This window comes from Musa acuminata, unplaced genomic scaffold, assembly GCF_036884655.1.
Source record: "Musa acuminata AAA Group cultivar baxijiao unplaced genomic scaffold, Cavendish_Baxijiao_AAA HiC_scaffold_1139, whole genome shotgun sequence".
Classification (NCBI taxonomy): Eukaryota; Viridiplantae; Streptophyta; class Magnoliopsida; order Zingiberales; family Musaceae; genus Musa; species Musa acuminata.
This window is the reverse complement of record NW_027021351.1, coordinates 1,260,254-1,275,578: the sequence shown is the minus strand read 5'-3', so window position 1 is coordinate 1,275,578 and position 15,325 is coordinate 1,260,254. Positions and strand designations below refer to the sequence as shown.

Genomic DNA, 15,325 nt, shown 5'->3' with positions numbered 1-15,325 from the left:
AAGCTTAAAATGCTTACAAAGGATTGGACTTAGACTTCTTCTCAAGTAAGACTCTGGTTTTTCGACCGATGTCTTGCAAGAGTCTGAGCTAGAGGATATATAGAGAAAAGAGGATAGAACCGGGTACTCATTGGGCCCCATCGCATTCTTATCCCTTCATCTGATATATCTACTAAGCTTCCTGCTGAAGGAAAGCATATTCCTTGGTACAATTATTGATGACACTACGAGTGGCTCCCCGAGGCTCAACTCGTTTTTCTTGACAGCTAAGAAAAGCATATGCTCTACCCCACGCAACTTGTTTTTACTTGGCGGCTAAGAAAAGTAGATGCTCCAGTTGTTGCAGGTCTTACCTCTAAAGGCTAAAGCTAGTTGTCCTTTGTGAGACATCTTTTGCTAGAGATAGAGCCTTCTCCAGTTGTTGTTGCTGCTGGAGAACAACTGGTAACCAGTCCCTGTACCAGTTGTCTTTTCCACCGCTCCTTCTTTGATACTCTTCAGTCTTGATTAGGTGGATGTCTATGAATTGTTGTAATGCTTCACATGCTTGTCGGGAGGCTTCCTTTTGAATTGCTCCGAGTCTTCTTTCAGATAGTCCCATTTCGTCAAATGAGAGTCCTTCACGTGTCTTGGTTCTGAGCTTATCCATTTCTTGTTGGTATTGCAAGAGGAGGTCACCTGGTTTATTAGTTGATTCAGGCGTGCAGCGGCCTTGGGGTTTGGTTTGGCTTGAACTTCTTGAGTGGCTTCTAGGAGGAGTAATGATTCGTTCGGCCATCCTGCAACCAAAATATTTATTAGTCGGGATAAAGAGTCGGCTAGAATGTTACTATCTCCTTCGATGTGCTCAAATTTGACTTCCACGCCACTTCCAGTGATGTAGTCTACAAAGGACATCCATCGAACTCTAGATGGTTTGTTCTGAGTGGATTTATTGAAGAAGCTTATTATTGCTTGACAGTCAGTTCTGATGATAATTTCCCTTTTATCAAGAAAGTAAATCTTCAATGCCTCCAGAGTTTTCATGATTGCATGCATTTCAGCGTCTATAGTGGACTTGATCGGATTGTACTTTCCGCTGGCGATTTTGCTATTGCTGACCTTTTTAAGGATGGTATTGATACCAGGAAGGCTGTATTGATCCTTTTCGGTGATGTCGTTGAGCCTTTTGTAATTAAAAATCATCCTTTCCTTCCCCTTTCTTTCAGCTCCTGTTATGGGGTCCACCGTGGTTCCTGAATTAACAATTATAGCAGTAGTACGGTGCTTACTTTTGCTTGGTCTAATAACCCCTATTTCTAGTAGTGCTTTTACATGCTTGGAGAAAGCTTCCTTTGCTTGTGGTGTTAAATGTCTAAGGGGTTTGTCTTCCACCACGAAGTCTTGATTCTTAATTTCCAACTTGCAGGTTATCTTATTCTTTTTCCAATGTTTGAGGGGATCTTCTCCAATATAACCTTGGGCTTTTAACTAGTCTAGTAGGCTTCCAAACTTGGCCCTTATATCTTCATTGCTTTGCTGGGCTTCTGCAGAGTAAAATACTGCCTCCTAGATTTGGATATAGTCATCTTCTTCCAAATCTAGTTCTTCTATTGCTGCGGCTGTTGAGATATAGGGCAAAGTATTAATAGTCGTTAAGTTTTTGTAAAACGTAACCGTGTTACCTTCAATCCTAACTCCTCCTTGCATTGCCCTTATAAAATTACATCCTATTATCATTTGAATATCATCCCCAAGCTTCATTGAGAACGCATAGGTATAAGGAATCCTGAAAGTGTTGTTCCCAATAGTCATTTTGCCTCCCCTTAATTTTTTGTTTGCTGTCGTTTTGGAGGTGATCCCACTGAAATGCACCACATAAGGGTTTTCTTCTATTGCAGCTTTTGGTACAGCCTTCTCGTCTATGCAACAAGTGGTAGCACCTGTATCTAGTATAGCATTAACTTCAAAAGGGGGAATATTCAGAATTTCCATATGTACCTTTAAGTTGAAGAGCATATTCTTAGATCTTCTTGATCCTCCCGTTTCCTTTGTTTCCATAGAGAGGATTTTCTGAGTTTCTTCCTCCAAGAGAACAAGGGCCTCTTCATTCTCTTCTTCTTCGCTTTCTTCAGTTCTTCTTTTTCCAAACCTTTGTATTTCTTTCAGGAGATCGACCTTCTCTAGCCTTAACCGATCTACTTCCAGTACTTCCCCTTCCAATTTGTCATATTTTTTTATATGCATGCATATAATATATTTTGATCATAATTCATATATTTTTATGTTTATAAAATATATACATCCATATTTAGCTCATGATTAGCTCATGATGATTATGTAATTCAAAATATGTTTTCCAAAATACATTATATAGATAATTTATACAATAACTATTTATAGTGAATTAAACTTACACTTACCTGATTGAAATAAAAAATGAAAATATCAATGAAAGACCATGTTCCTTAATAATCGAGTAGGATAGAAAGCAATTCATTTATCAAATTCAGAGTATATGATCATAAGATATCTCAATTAAGAACTCTACCCATTGAATTATTGATTTATAATAATTCATTACAATAATCTATAAAAAGTTGATAAAATCTATCATAAAATAAACTATACTCAATCTGAAAATTCATCTTGAATCCGTCATCAATTTTTGAATAATTCACTTTAAAACTAAATGAACTAGTTAGTATCAATCAAACCATCACATAATTCTATTAAAAAATTTTACTTTACTGTTTTATCTACCCAAATGATATTGAATTATTATGAAATTTTTTAGACAACTAAGAGATATAAAAACTAAATACACATCAAATTTTAACTTAAAATATAATTATTTGGAGGCTAAACTACCGTCCTAATTCAACTACCAACACATATTATGTTTTGTCAAAATTGGGTTGGGACTATGTGAATTTATAAATCTCGTATCTTGGTGCACAAAAGTAATATTCACTCAATTCCAAATCCCACGTAACCCTAAGGAAACTTTTGAAAATATATCAAAATGTTATAACCTAATCATATTGGTAAGTGGGTCAATTTAGCTCGAATAGAATCTCTTCTAAAAAAATAAGAGATTATGAGTTCCTCATATTGGGACCATAATAACTTTATGTATCAATCTTAGATTAAAATAATACTAGAGGTTTTAGAATCATAAGAAATTCATACAAAATTTAATCAAAAATTAAAAATAAATTTAAAGTCTAAGGTACTCAAAAGTAACTAAATAAAAACAAAACTAAACCCCTAGGTATAACAAAAGATGAATTGAATTTTTTTTTTCCTCAATCTTGAGCTAGAGTTTCTTGGCCTTCATAAAGATGTGGTGAAAAGCTAATAGAATGGCTTAAGAAAGAGATTAAAGATGGTGAGTTATCATGTTGCTTAAGAAGTTATCTCAGTATTTTTCTCACTTTTATGTATCTCAATATTTTTACTATTAACACTCTTCTTCTTTCATGTATCTTAATATTTTTAGCTCAATAATTTACTGATATCTCTCGCGTAAAAGCATTTAATCCTTCGTACGAAGGTCAATCACTCAAGCACGCATTCAGATTGTCAACCCCACTAGATAGTGCATATCGAATGTTTGATATTGTGGTTATCCTATTTATTGACCCAGCCACCAAACCCTTAAATAAGTGTTAATCCTTTTTGCCTTGCATTTGATCCTTTATGAAACCATTCTTTTCTTATTTCGGATCGTTCTCGGGCTTCCTGATTGATTTCGTTAGGTTACAATGCTGGTTTCACATGTCATGTTGACCTGAGAAAGTTCCGCGATTTGATTGACAAGCATCCTCCAAAACATCATCCATGGCCACCGATATAACAGTTAGTCACCACTCTGTCGACCAGACTATTCAAACCGATGGATGCTCAAACGTATGTTTCCAAACATAGAAGCATACTACATTACTATGGCATTTATGTCCAAAATGATAAATGTCTAGAGAGGTACCTTTAGTAGGAACTTATTGCAAACATGCTTAGAATCGACTCCCGGGATAGAAGAACTCGACACCATTCTCCTTCACTTTGAATTGGAAACTATGAAGTTTCTTGATCAACCCTCCTGGGGCATCCTTGATTATGACAGTCATCTGTTACAATGATACGAATTCTTTAGTATTTACTACCAGGTAGATCAATTAAAATGAGAAAAATCAAGATTATTCATTTAGCACTATGCTCCTCCAAATGGAAACTGTTTTGGTAAAAAAGATAAATGCTGTGCAATTTCTCACCATGTGTTTGAATAAAACACTTTTTAAGAACAAAACACAACATGTTGCAGTAGGATTCGGCTATACAGTATAGCCAAAAAAACCTAGGTTACTCGAGGAAGGCGACATTAACGAACCCAGATAATAAATTTCAACAGGAACATATTGATGTAATTATAGAAATCATATGGTCTATACAATATGCCAAAAAAACCTAGGTTACTCAAGAGCGACGTTATCAAACCCAACTAATAAGTTTCAACAGGAACATATCGATGTAATTATAGAAATTATATACCATACTGAAGCAACGTTAACAGTCAATGGAAATTTTTTACTTTTCCTGGTAATTGCAAGGCATTTGATGGAGATAGAAGTGGGTTGAAAATCAAAGGCTCATTTATGCTCATCTGCATTATAAGATATAGATGATGCAAGGGTAATTTACAAATATGAATTTTACTAAAGTCAACTTAAGAAGATAAAATATGATAGTGACAAAGACTAAAATGGACACATGTAAAAGTTAAGTTACATTACCATGTCAGACCAGATGCTACTGGAATCGTTCTCTAAAATTTTCAGTCACTAGGTTTTCATTTTCAGTCACTAGGTTTTCTATAAAATTCTGAGTAGGGTGCATTTTGGTTCCACGGAAAAGTAAAAGAAAGATGGTATTCCTTAGAAAACTTCTTTTCCAAGGTTTGTTTGCTAGGAACAATAGAATTCTTAAAAGTTATTTTCCAGATTCTTAGGAAAAAAATAACATCTTGTCTTCTAAATTTTTCGTTGAAAAATCAAAAAGGGAACACTATGAAACCAATGTAGGATCATAGGATACATTGTCATATGGCAATTTGTGACATTTGCAAAAGACCCCCTAAATTAATATGTTTTACTTAAAAGAAATGTAAATTAAAAAAAAAAAAGATTCAGCAACATGTTCATGTTGAAAGAAAATGGGATACTACTAGAACTTGAAGGCAATAGGTTATGAGAGTTTTCCTGGAGGAGCTTCCTATATGTTTCCTACAACATTTCACCAATTCATATTCTAGTTCAGCCATTTTTACAGTGCATCTCTAGTTCAGATTTTCAAATTACATGTCCAAACTAAGCGACTCACTTTTATATCATTCATTTCTTCTTCAACCAGCTAGTCTGTTCCATGTCTAATACCATTTCTCAAAACAGTATAATAAAAAGGTATGACTATCATGAAAAAGGTAGATATATTGCTTCCAAAAATCCTATCTTTATCCCAACTCACATGGAATGAATTGTTCCCGTACAAACATCCTACTTATCACACTAGAATCACATGAAACAACAGCCATCAATGATTCTCAGCATTGACATACATATCATGTGTAGGAAAAATGGTAAGAAGGCAAATCAACTTATTGCTTGGCACAATGACTAAGAAACAGACATCATCTCCTAAAAAATTAAAGGGTTTACAACTTTGACCACAAAGTACCTCATTGAAAACATTAGCACCAGAATAATGTAAATGACAAGGCATCAGGGGTAAGAAAATCTATTGATATTTACTGGTGAAACAAATATATAGACCTATGTTACTAAGAATTGCATTTACCTGTCCATGGACATCAGCAGCTATACCAGTAGATAAAGTTTCTGCTTTTATCAGAATGTCAGAGATGTAGTCAAGATGTGAAAGCATCTGCAGAGCTTCATCACTTGAGTGAATATCTTCATGATTCAGAATCACTAGAGAGCAGTCCTAATTGTTGAATCAAAGCAACTTAGCAACAATAGTGAGAATCAATTATTGGACACAAAGAAAAATCATCTATTTTTACCATTTCAGAGGTAAGGCTTCTGCAGTACTGTAGAAAGTCCAACACGTGTTTGGCAGAGCCATGAGCAGCTATTTCCAAATGAGAGAGATCGTCAATTATAATAGTCGTCCAGCCTCCATTGTAATCCTTTGACCTAATAGCTTCTATAGACCTTAAAATTCTATTATACAAATCCATAAATCCAATTTCTATGTCATTTTCACCCTTTTCATCTGCGATTGAAGTATAAATGGAATGGATAAAAGATGAAACCGGATCAGCGCATCATGCAACAAAGATTCTAACAAGCAAATAATCAGGAGTATACTATCATAGTGAACAGACAGAGCAAGAAAAAAATGGTAAAATGATTGAAAGTCAGGAGCATACTTGAAAGCCTCCGCTCGCCTAGAAACTCTAAATTAAGCAAGTCAATAAAATGAAGTTTATTCTTGTTCCTTTGTACTGATAGATTGCATCCCTGAATAAAACAAGAAATGCTAATGAGGTTGCTGACATCATAATAATATGCTGTGTGACAGGATAAGACAATAAATAGTGTGATGGATCAGGCAAGACCATCACAAACTAGAGGAAACGTATATACTCAAAACCAAACACTAATCAACACAAAGAGCATTAAGAAATTCTATTATTTAGCATTATAGAAATGATGCCATGGAATAAACATTACTAGTATCTCCAATTCAACTCTAAATATATTATACACTATACAGAAGCGTATATTAAATATGCTTAGCTTTTCGGATTCTTGGTCCTATTTTTCCCAATGCATATAAATATGATTCTAAACATATACAAATGCAGATCCTATCGAGAGTACACTGGGAATGCCAGCTAGTTGTGACATCTTTCATCTCTAATATCCTCAGAAGTTTCAAGAATAATGCTAAGTGGCAAGAACATTGCAATAGCATCAGACTAACATGAAAATTACAGAAACATTTTAATGGAAGGGATTAAAGTCAGTAGATATCACAATAAGAAGCAAAATAAAAACAAAATATTTCAGGAAACAAAGTAAATAAGGAACAAAAATCTAAGAAAACAAAAAAATAAAGTGTGCAGCATCTGGACCACAAAAGGATACATACAAATGTAGTAATAAAAAAAAGTTTAAACACAAAAAAATATTGTCAAGATAAAGTTAACTATTAACAAAATAATACTTAAACAATTCTCCATATAAGAGAAGTATAAAGCCATGAATTTTTAATCTTCATCATGTAAGTGCTTGTGCTCTAGTCAAAAGCACTTGCGCTATTCAAAAAATCTAGCTGGTGTATGAAACATTTTCAAGAAATTTGTATTGAATAAATAACAAATATTAATCTCATAAGGCAAGCTTTAACTGTTACATGGTGAAGACCATGTGCGAGAAGTATCTGGGGTCTATTAAATGATTATGAGCCAGTGATTTAAATAGGTGCTCAGGCGCTCGCCTAAGTGCTCGGGCAAGGCGATGCAAGGCTCGAGTGCCTCGTGTGTGGACGAGGCGACGTGCTTCAATGAGGCGCCGCTTGGGCACTCGCCCGAACCTAGGTGTCAGACACTTCGAGCGAGCACCCAGTTCAAATAAGGCAACCGAACCAGACTTTTATGTTTGGATTGGTTCAACAGTAGTTAGTAACACAATTTCTTACTCTCAAAAGCCACCCTTCATACTCGCACGACCCCGCTGACGCTTTCTGTTGCTGCCTCCACCGAAGACGCAACGGATCGAGCCTTCCTCTGTTGCCAACGGACGGGTCCGACGGCCTAGCAAGAGCCCGTAGCTTCCTTCCATTGTCACTACATGTGCAGTTCCTTCCATTGTTGAGGGAGAGGACCACAGGTTCCTTTGCCACCGATGGACGCCCTTTGGAGCTTCCGCTGCAGCTGCTACTACTATCCGCAGCTTCCGTCGTTGCTACCGTTTGCAACACTACTGCGGTTGTCTTAAACTAATCCTCCATCAATGCTGCTGCCAGCTTCTCACCGCTGTTGCTACCACTTTCCACTATCGGTTTTCACTCTCAATGACCCTGTTATCCCCCTCTATTATTATTAACAGTTCTTTTCTCCCCCTCTAACTATTGTTAACAGTAAGTAATATATTGTTAATAGTAGATTTTTAATTTAATATCATATTTTTATTTAAATAATAATATTTATTAATTATATTATATTTTTTTATATTTTAATATTTCAAAGCACCTCACTTCGCTCGAGCGAGCGCCTAGCGCCTCGGTTGTTTTGGGACCTTGGTGCATTTTGGCATCTAGCGTTTTTTAAATTACTGTTATGAGCTATTCCAAATGAATGGAAGAAAACATTTTATTGTCTAAACAAAAAATAAAACAAAGTTTACAAGCTATTACAAATAACATAATATACAATATATTAAAATAAATTTATAAGATATGATATGAAAGTTCAAAATGTGATTAAACAAACCTTTAAAATAAAAGGCAATGATTGACAAACAACTCTTAATTTTGTGTTTGATAAAATTTCATCCAGAGAACCTTGAAGCTATTTCATGAGAAAGCTTGATCACACAACATATACTTTTGTGTTTGTATTTTCATGAGAAAGCTATTTCATGAAATATATAGTATTTCCAGAATTATAGTATATATTTCACATTTTAAATTCCACAAATAGTTCTAGTTAGTCCATAACTCTTCGACTTTACTTCTCTTTTTCTCTTACAATTTCTATAACAAAAAACACCATCAACTTATGTTATGTGGTCAAGCTTTATGCAAGTAAGCTAGAGGTGCATGACATTAAGATATTCCTATTGAGCAGTAGAGGTGCATTTTCAATTAGCACTTAATATCAAGAAAATAGAAAGTACCAAATGAAAGGAAGAAAACATTTAAATATATAAAAAAAAAAAAACAAAGTTTATGAGCTATTCCAAATAACATAATATACAATATACCAAAATAAATTTATAAGACATGATATGAAAGTTCAAAATGTGATTAAACAAACTTTAAAAAAACAATGATTATTAAATACTCTTAATTTTGTGCCAAAAAATTTAACCGCAGAAGTTATTTACTCATCAACCAAATTTAAAAACAAAAAGATTCCAGAAAAGAAAAAAAAAGAAAAGAAACATCGGCACCTGCAATTAGCTATGATAATACAATTAAAAATTCAAGAATAGTAAGAGGTGAGAAAGTCAATTCTGTTTATTATAGTGTTGCATCAAGATTGATCATACATCCTCACCATTTATACAAATAAAGATGGTTTTACTATACATAACCGAGATTAAGTTTCATGTAACATGATGATTAGGAAACATCATACTGTTTTGGTTGATGAAAATAGAGTAAATAAGAACTCTAAACTAGAACTTTCCAAGATAATTTCAAAGCCAAGTGTGTTTTGTTGCACAAATACAGTCAAGGGAATTATAATTGCATAAGCTGGGAATAACTGCATTTAGTTTAGTTGGTCAAATAATGTAAAGTTCAACCTTAGACCTAAATTGATTTTAGGGTAAATTTTCTCAAAAATAATTTCTAAGATTCAACATGCAGAAGATACGCCACATAAGTAAAAAAGCCACAAGAGATCAAGTGTCTTTTTATAACTATAATTAAAGAAATCTTAGAACAAGATACAATGCATAGTAGATCTAGCTTCATGTTAATATGAAATGTTAACAAATGGGCAGCTAGATAAAACGAATGCTTTTTTTATTCCAACTTCCTCTTTTTTTTTTCTCTCTCATATTTCCCTCTCTTATCTGTGCCAAAAATCGACATTTAGTTTATGTTTTAGAGAAAAAAAGAAAGAAAAAAAAAAACTCAATCACCAAATTCTAGGTTTCCAAGTCTTCAAGGAAAACAGAAACAGGGAAAACTAAAACGTAAAGGCACGAAAGCAATATATCACGTGAGAGGCCTCGAGTGTATCAGATATTGTTCATGAAACTCATCGTTCTTTCACTTTGGACTGGCACGAGAAGAGGATTAAACAGACACAATCTTTTACCTAAATCATTCCCATAATTCTCTCCATATAATTTTGACGAATAAAATGAAGATGCGTTCATGAAGCTGAAACAAACAGCAGTGCGGAAGGCGATCGACAAAATCTCGCAAGTGCAGTTATGAGAAATAAATAAGCAGAAACTCAACCAATCACTTCTTGATACCGTCGTGAGTGACAACAGCAGGGGAGAGGTGTTCGACAAAATGCCACGAGGGCAAGGCATGAAAAATACATAGGCAGAAACTCAACCACACTTCTTGACAACATCGTGGGCAACAACAGCAAGGTTGAGAGATGTCCATCAAATTTCTACGAGTGCAATCATGCGAAACAAATAAGCAGAAACCCAACCGATCACTTCTTAGTACTATTGTAGACGAAAACAGCAGAAATCCAGCCAATCACTTCTCGACATCATCGCGGGCGGGAAAAACAGGGAGACAAGTGTTCGATAAAATACCATAAAGGAGCGACACATTGAGGATCCGAGAACTCGGCTTACCATCTTCCGAAGGACACGGTCGTAATGTGAGAAAGGCTGCGCGAGACCGAGGAAGACAACGGTCCCATCGCCTTCGGTGGAGAGAGCGCGCTTCAAGAAGTGGTGGAGGACGAAGGCGCCGCTCGTCTCGACGCAGTCCTCGACGAAGGCGAGGCGCCACGGGGGGGAGCCACCGCGGCCGAGCCCCAACGCCTCTTCGAGGAGATCGGGATCGCGTGGAGGAGGAGGAGAAGGGTTCATCTCGCCTCGCCTCGCCTCGCTTTCCCGGACGCGATCGCCTCTTCGTTGCGCTGCTTTCTATTGGTTCAAGAAGCGGTTCTCCACAGACTATACGCACCTCGCATACCTGTCCGATACGGTAAGGGGAACGGGTCGGGTTTTTTTGGTATCAGACCCTATTCGATCCACTTAAATTGGATTCGAATCTCCATCTATCCGATGTGAAACGAGTATGCATAATTTAACGGGTATCGGATTCGACACGGATTCGGGCATTCATTCCTTCGGTAATAACCGGTTGAAATCTCTTTTAGAGTTGAATTCCCATCAATTGCGGGACCCGTTAAAGCCTGCAACTACAAGCGGGTACGGCGGCGGGTAGCGTCAGCCAATGGGAACCCGTGTTTGAGGGACTAAAATGGAGACGCGTACGGAAACGTATTCGCTGAAATCAAAACCATTGGATCCACTGATTGAACGGTGGAGATCTCATGTTTCCTCCGATTAAATTTGGTACTTCTCGCAGACGGTCGTTTTCCGCTCGCTGTAAATATATACTCCCTCAAAAAGCTTTCCGTTTGGTGTCCGTAAATAGTTAACGACGTCCTTTCTTGTTCGCTTCGTCCCAGCTAAGCGAATAACTAAGAAAGCAGAGACAGCGAGAGGAAGAGTTGGGAGAAATTGGTGGGGAAGAAAGAGATGGGGAGCGGCTGTTTCGCCTGCACCGGACCGAAGGTGGACGAGAAGGATCGGATCCAGCAAGCCATAGGTATTGGAACGTGAATCCATCGAAAAAGATGGCAGCTTTAGACTCCTTTGGTTGTGTGTCTTCAAGATGATCGGCTCGTTCGTCGATGAGCTTGTTTACTTGTTAATGCGTGAAACGAATTGATTATGCTCCTCCTTTCGAATTGTTTAGACTTCACATGGAACAAAATCTGCGTCTAAATCCATCTACTCTCGCGGTGGGTTAATGGATTGGAAAAGCAAAAGAGCACTCTTTTCTCTAATTTACAGATGAATCCGCATCGGTGTGCTTCAGAACTTGAAGCCACACTTTGCAAAAGAAGATTTTGTTTAGTTAATTTGATTTTTCATGTCTAATTTTGTGCACAGCATTTGTCAATTGGCTAAGAAATATGAAAAGTTTTACCAAAATTTATAGGCTAAATCCATTGCCTTTCGGAAACATCCAGTTACAAGTGAGTCATAAGAATTCTTTGTATTCTGTCCTATTTTACTTCATGTTCTTCTTCTAGCAGATACACTGAAATGCACTGCGTCATGGGATGTTAAGAACCATAGCCCATGGAATGAGGGGGAGACATCCAGTAGTGGATCACGACCAATCGCTGCTCATACATTTTCATATCGTGAACTGGCTGCGGCAACCAAGTTCTTCAGGGCTGATTTCCTTCTAGGGGAGGGAGGATTTGGTCGAGTATATAAAGGCATGCTGGAAAGTGGCAATCAGGTCAGCGAATGTTTTGTGACAGCATTTCTTTTTTGCTTATCTTATTTTGTGTTCATCAAACATTAGCAAGTTGCAAATCTAAGTTTATAAATTAGAAATGTGCATGTTTTTCTTGAATTTTAAGGTGTGTTGATCTCTGGGTAACTACTTTTTGAATAAACCATAGAGTATTTCTCCACCTATAGTTCTATTTGGCAATCTGATGATTTTACCTAAGGATGTCTTTAATAGTAACAGTTGTGGTTTCTTTTTGGTCTGTTGGTTTGAGAATTTCATCGCATCTCCTATATGATAAATGGAGGACTAGGTTTTAGGTACCATTTAAAGTTGAGAAGAAGATTTTACTCAACGTACATAAGTATCAAGTTGGTGACACACACTTTGCTGTTTTTTGGGCTAGATTGTTGCTATAAAGCAGCTCAATCCCAATGGCCTGCAAGGAAACAGGGAATTTCTTGTCGAAGTTCTGATGCTGAGCCTACTGCACCATCCCAACCTTGTTAATTTGATTGGTTATTGTGCTGATGGAGATCAAAGACTATTGGTTTATGAATACATGCCATTGGGATCACTGGAGGACCATCTTCATGGTATACTACTTTCATGCAGCCTGAGTATCATACTCCTTTAAATTAGTAGACACTTATTTGTTCAAAATGATATTTATGTGTTCGTGTGGTTACGACAGACCTTTCTCCAAATAAGAGGAGGCTCGACTGGAACACGAGAATGAAAATAGCTGCTGGGGCAGCGAAAGGATTGGAATATTTGCATGATATGGCCAGCCCTCCTGTTATATACCGTGATTTAAAATGTTCTAACATTTTGCTAGATGAAGGATATCATCCCAAGTTATCTGATTTTGGCTTGGCAAAGCTTGGTCCAGTAGGTGATAACACTCATGTCTCCACCAGGGTGATGGGTACATATGGGTATTGTGCTCCTGAATATGCGATGACGGGGCAGCTGACAGTAAAATCAGATGTTTATAGCTTTGGTGTTGTTCTTTTAGAGCTCATAACTGGAAGAAGGGCAATTGACAATTCTAGAGGAGCAGAAGAGCACAATCTTGTTGCATGGGTAAGGATCCTGTCCTTTAATGGATATATCTTTCCATTTGTCTCCCCTAGAACTGTTTTACACCTTTACTTGTGCTTCTTTAAATGGTGCCAATCTATCATTTGTCTGGTTAGCGTTAATATTGCATATATATCATCATATGAAAAATAGTTCAATTAGAGTCATTCAATTTTTAAGTTCATAAACAGAGTACGAGCATGTCAACCTTGATGTTTCCATGAAGAGGAAAACATCGTGGGAGTTCAGTTCAATTTCTATCATTCTTTCCTGTTTCGGTACCAATTCTCCCCTATGTAGACTCGACTAGACTCCCAACACCAACTAGCATTCCTATAGGCACAACTTCTGTCAGTACTTTTTGAGACAGATTGAAGTTTGCTTCTAAACATACTTGATCTAGGCAATATTGAGCCAGTCAGGTATCTAGATCACAGCTGACTTGAGATATCTAGTTCGGACCAAATTTGTTCCTGAAATAGAAGTCAGTCTTCTGTTTACTCTCATTTCTGATCATTGAGTGTTGCCTTTTCCTTTAACTTCTGTTTTCTAGGTTCTTTGCTTGAGGCTTAAGAGATGAAGGGAAAAAAAAGCCTTGTTGTTATTCAAGGGAAAAATGCTCAACTCTTCCTTCTGATCTAGTTATTTTTTTGCTTGGATTATTTGATGTAGTAATGCTAGTTAATATGCTGTTTGGTTACAGGCGCGACCAATGCTCAACGACAGGATGAAATTTCGACAGATTGCTGATCCAGTTTTTCAGGGCCAGTATCCTCCAAGGGGCTTATACCAGGCACTTGCTGTTGCTGCAATGTGTGTTCAAGAGCAGCCTTCAATGAGGCCTCTGATGGCTGATGTTGTTACAGCTCTTTCTTACCTGGCTTCACAACCTAACAAACCCGAGAACCAACAGAGACCAAACACCTATAGGCTTACAGCAACCAGCACTCCTCATCGAGCGAGAAGAGATGGCGAAAAGAAACTGAGGTGGGGATCTGAAAGTGATCAGTTGAGGAGGTTGAAGTGAAATCAGTTGATACCCTTTCATGAGCTAAAGGTTGTATGTACCATCCTTTGAAAGAGTAGATGGAAGTAGATATGCTTTGTCACAGATTAGAGCTTATCATCGGCGTCTCTTTTGGTTGGCTTATTGTTGTCCGATTACTAAAATGTATTCTCTTTTTTATGGATATATGATCATGGTTCATTGTATCCAAGTAAACCTGCAAACAGCATGCACTTTTTTGCCGTTCTTTTGTTTACATGGTATTAAAATGTAGAAAGTTACACTGTTTGTATTCTTTTAAATCTTGTAGAATGAAGTGTTTGTATTTTTTTTCTTGCTATTCTTTAATATGACTAGTATTTCCCTCAATTATTGTCTGCTTGATCTCAACTCTTTATTTATTGGCAATGTTGGGTTAGCATTGTTTTTGTTGTAGATGTTGGGCTGACAGCCCATATTCAGCCCATGTGGACTTTATCAGCCCACACCCCCCTCTTAACCTAACCCTAGATCAATATAAGGGGGTGTGGTGGCTGCATTTTGGCAAGGAGGTGGCTGCGTTTTTTGGGCAGAAAAGGGCAGCAACGTGGTGATCTTCACAGCAGCAAAGAGGAGAAGAAAAAGACAAAAAAACAAGAGAAAGAAAGGGAAGAAAACAAGGATAACGTAGAGAAACTGTTCTCAATCATCTAGCAATGTTCTCATTTCAGGTTAGGTCAAATCTACAGTAGACTCTTGCTGTGATTACTTGGGGAGGTTTTAGATATCGTGGACAGTGACGTGATCCTTGTATCCCAGTTGTTCTCTTGTGATTGTTGCTAAGGTTTAGGGTAAAAGATTGAGATTTGTATATTCATTATTCTCATAGTGGATTATCTTTAGTTTGCCCCGTGGTTTTTACCTTTCACATTGGAGGGATTTTCCACGTATATTTTGGTGTTCTATTTGATTGTGATTTCATTTAATTTCGCTGCATATCATGGTCTGCTAGTA

General features: G+C 36.9%; 2 protein-coding genes across 6 annotated transcripts in view; one reads left to right on the top strand and one right to left on the bottom strand.

Moving 5' to 3' along the window:
- LOC135671496 (elongator complex protein 6-like) overlaps positions 1-10,872 on the bottom strand; it is a 28,483-nt gene extending 17,611 nt beyond the window's left edge. Inside the window, exons 1-5 of one of the 3 annotated variants that reach the window (XM_065179664.1) lie at positions 10,557-10,872; positions 6,428-6,518; positions 6,059-6,270; positions 5,833-5,979; positions 3,968-4,109 (exon numbers count right to left, since the gene is read on the bottom strand). In XM_065179664.1, coding sequence (XP_065035736.1) covers positions 3,996-4,109; positions 5,833-5,979; positions 6,059-6,270; positions 6,428-6,518; positions 10,557-10,796 — 804 coding nt within the window. In that variant the 5' untranslated portion in view covers positions 10,797-10,872 and the 3' untranslated portion in view covers positions 3,968-3,995. Of the gene's footprint in view, positions 1-3,866; positions 4,110-5,832; positions 5,980-6,058; positions 6,271-6,427; positions 6,519-10,556 lie in introns of those variants that run through there. The other 2 variants (XM_065179666.1, XM_065179665.1) reach the window with 2 other exon arrangements.
- A 501-nt stretch (positions 10,873-11,373) lies between these two features.
- Positions 11,374-14,437, top strand: LOC135671452 (probable serine/threonine-protein kinase PBL7). Of its 3 annotated transcripts, none has more exons than XM_065179592.1 (5): positions 11,374-11,544; positions 12,038-12,249; positions 12,650-12,839; positions 12,938-13,329; positions 14,030-14,437. In XM_065179592.1, exons 1-5 carry the CDS (start codon positions 11,475-11,477, stop codon positions 14,351-14,353), a joined length of 1,188 nt encoding a protein of 395 aa, XP_065035664.1. In that variant the 5' UTR covers positions 11,374-11,474; the 3' UTR covers positions 14,354-14,437. The 3 variants fall into 3 exon arrangements, with proteins under 3 accessions (XP_065035664.1, XP_065035663.1, XP_065035665.1); XM_065179591.1 differs by having other exon boundaries at positions 12,035-12,249; XM_065179593.1 differs by having other exon boundaries at positions 12,035-12,249; positions 13,880-14,057.
- The last annotated feature ends 888 nt before the right edge of the window (positions 14,438-15,325 follow it).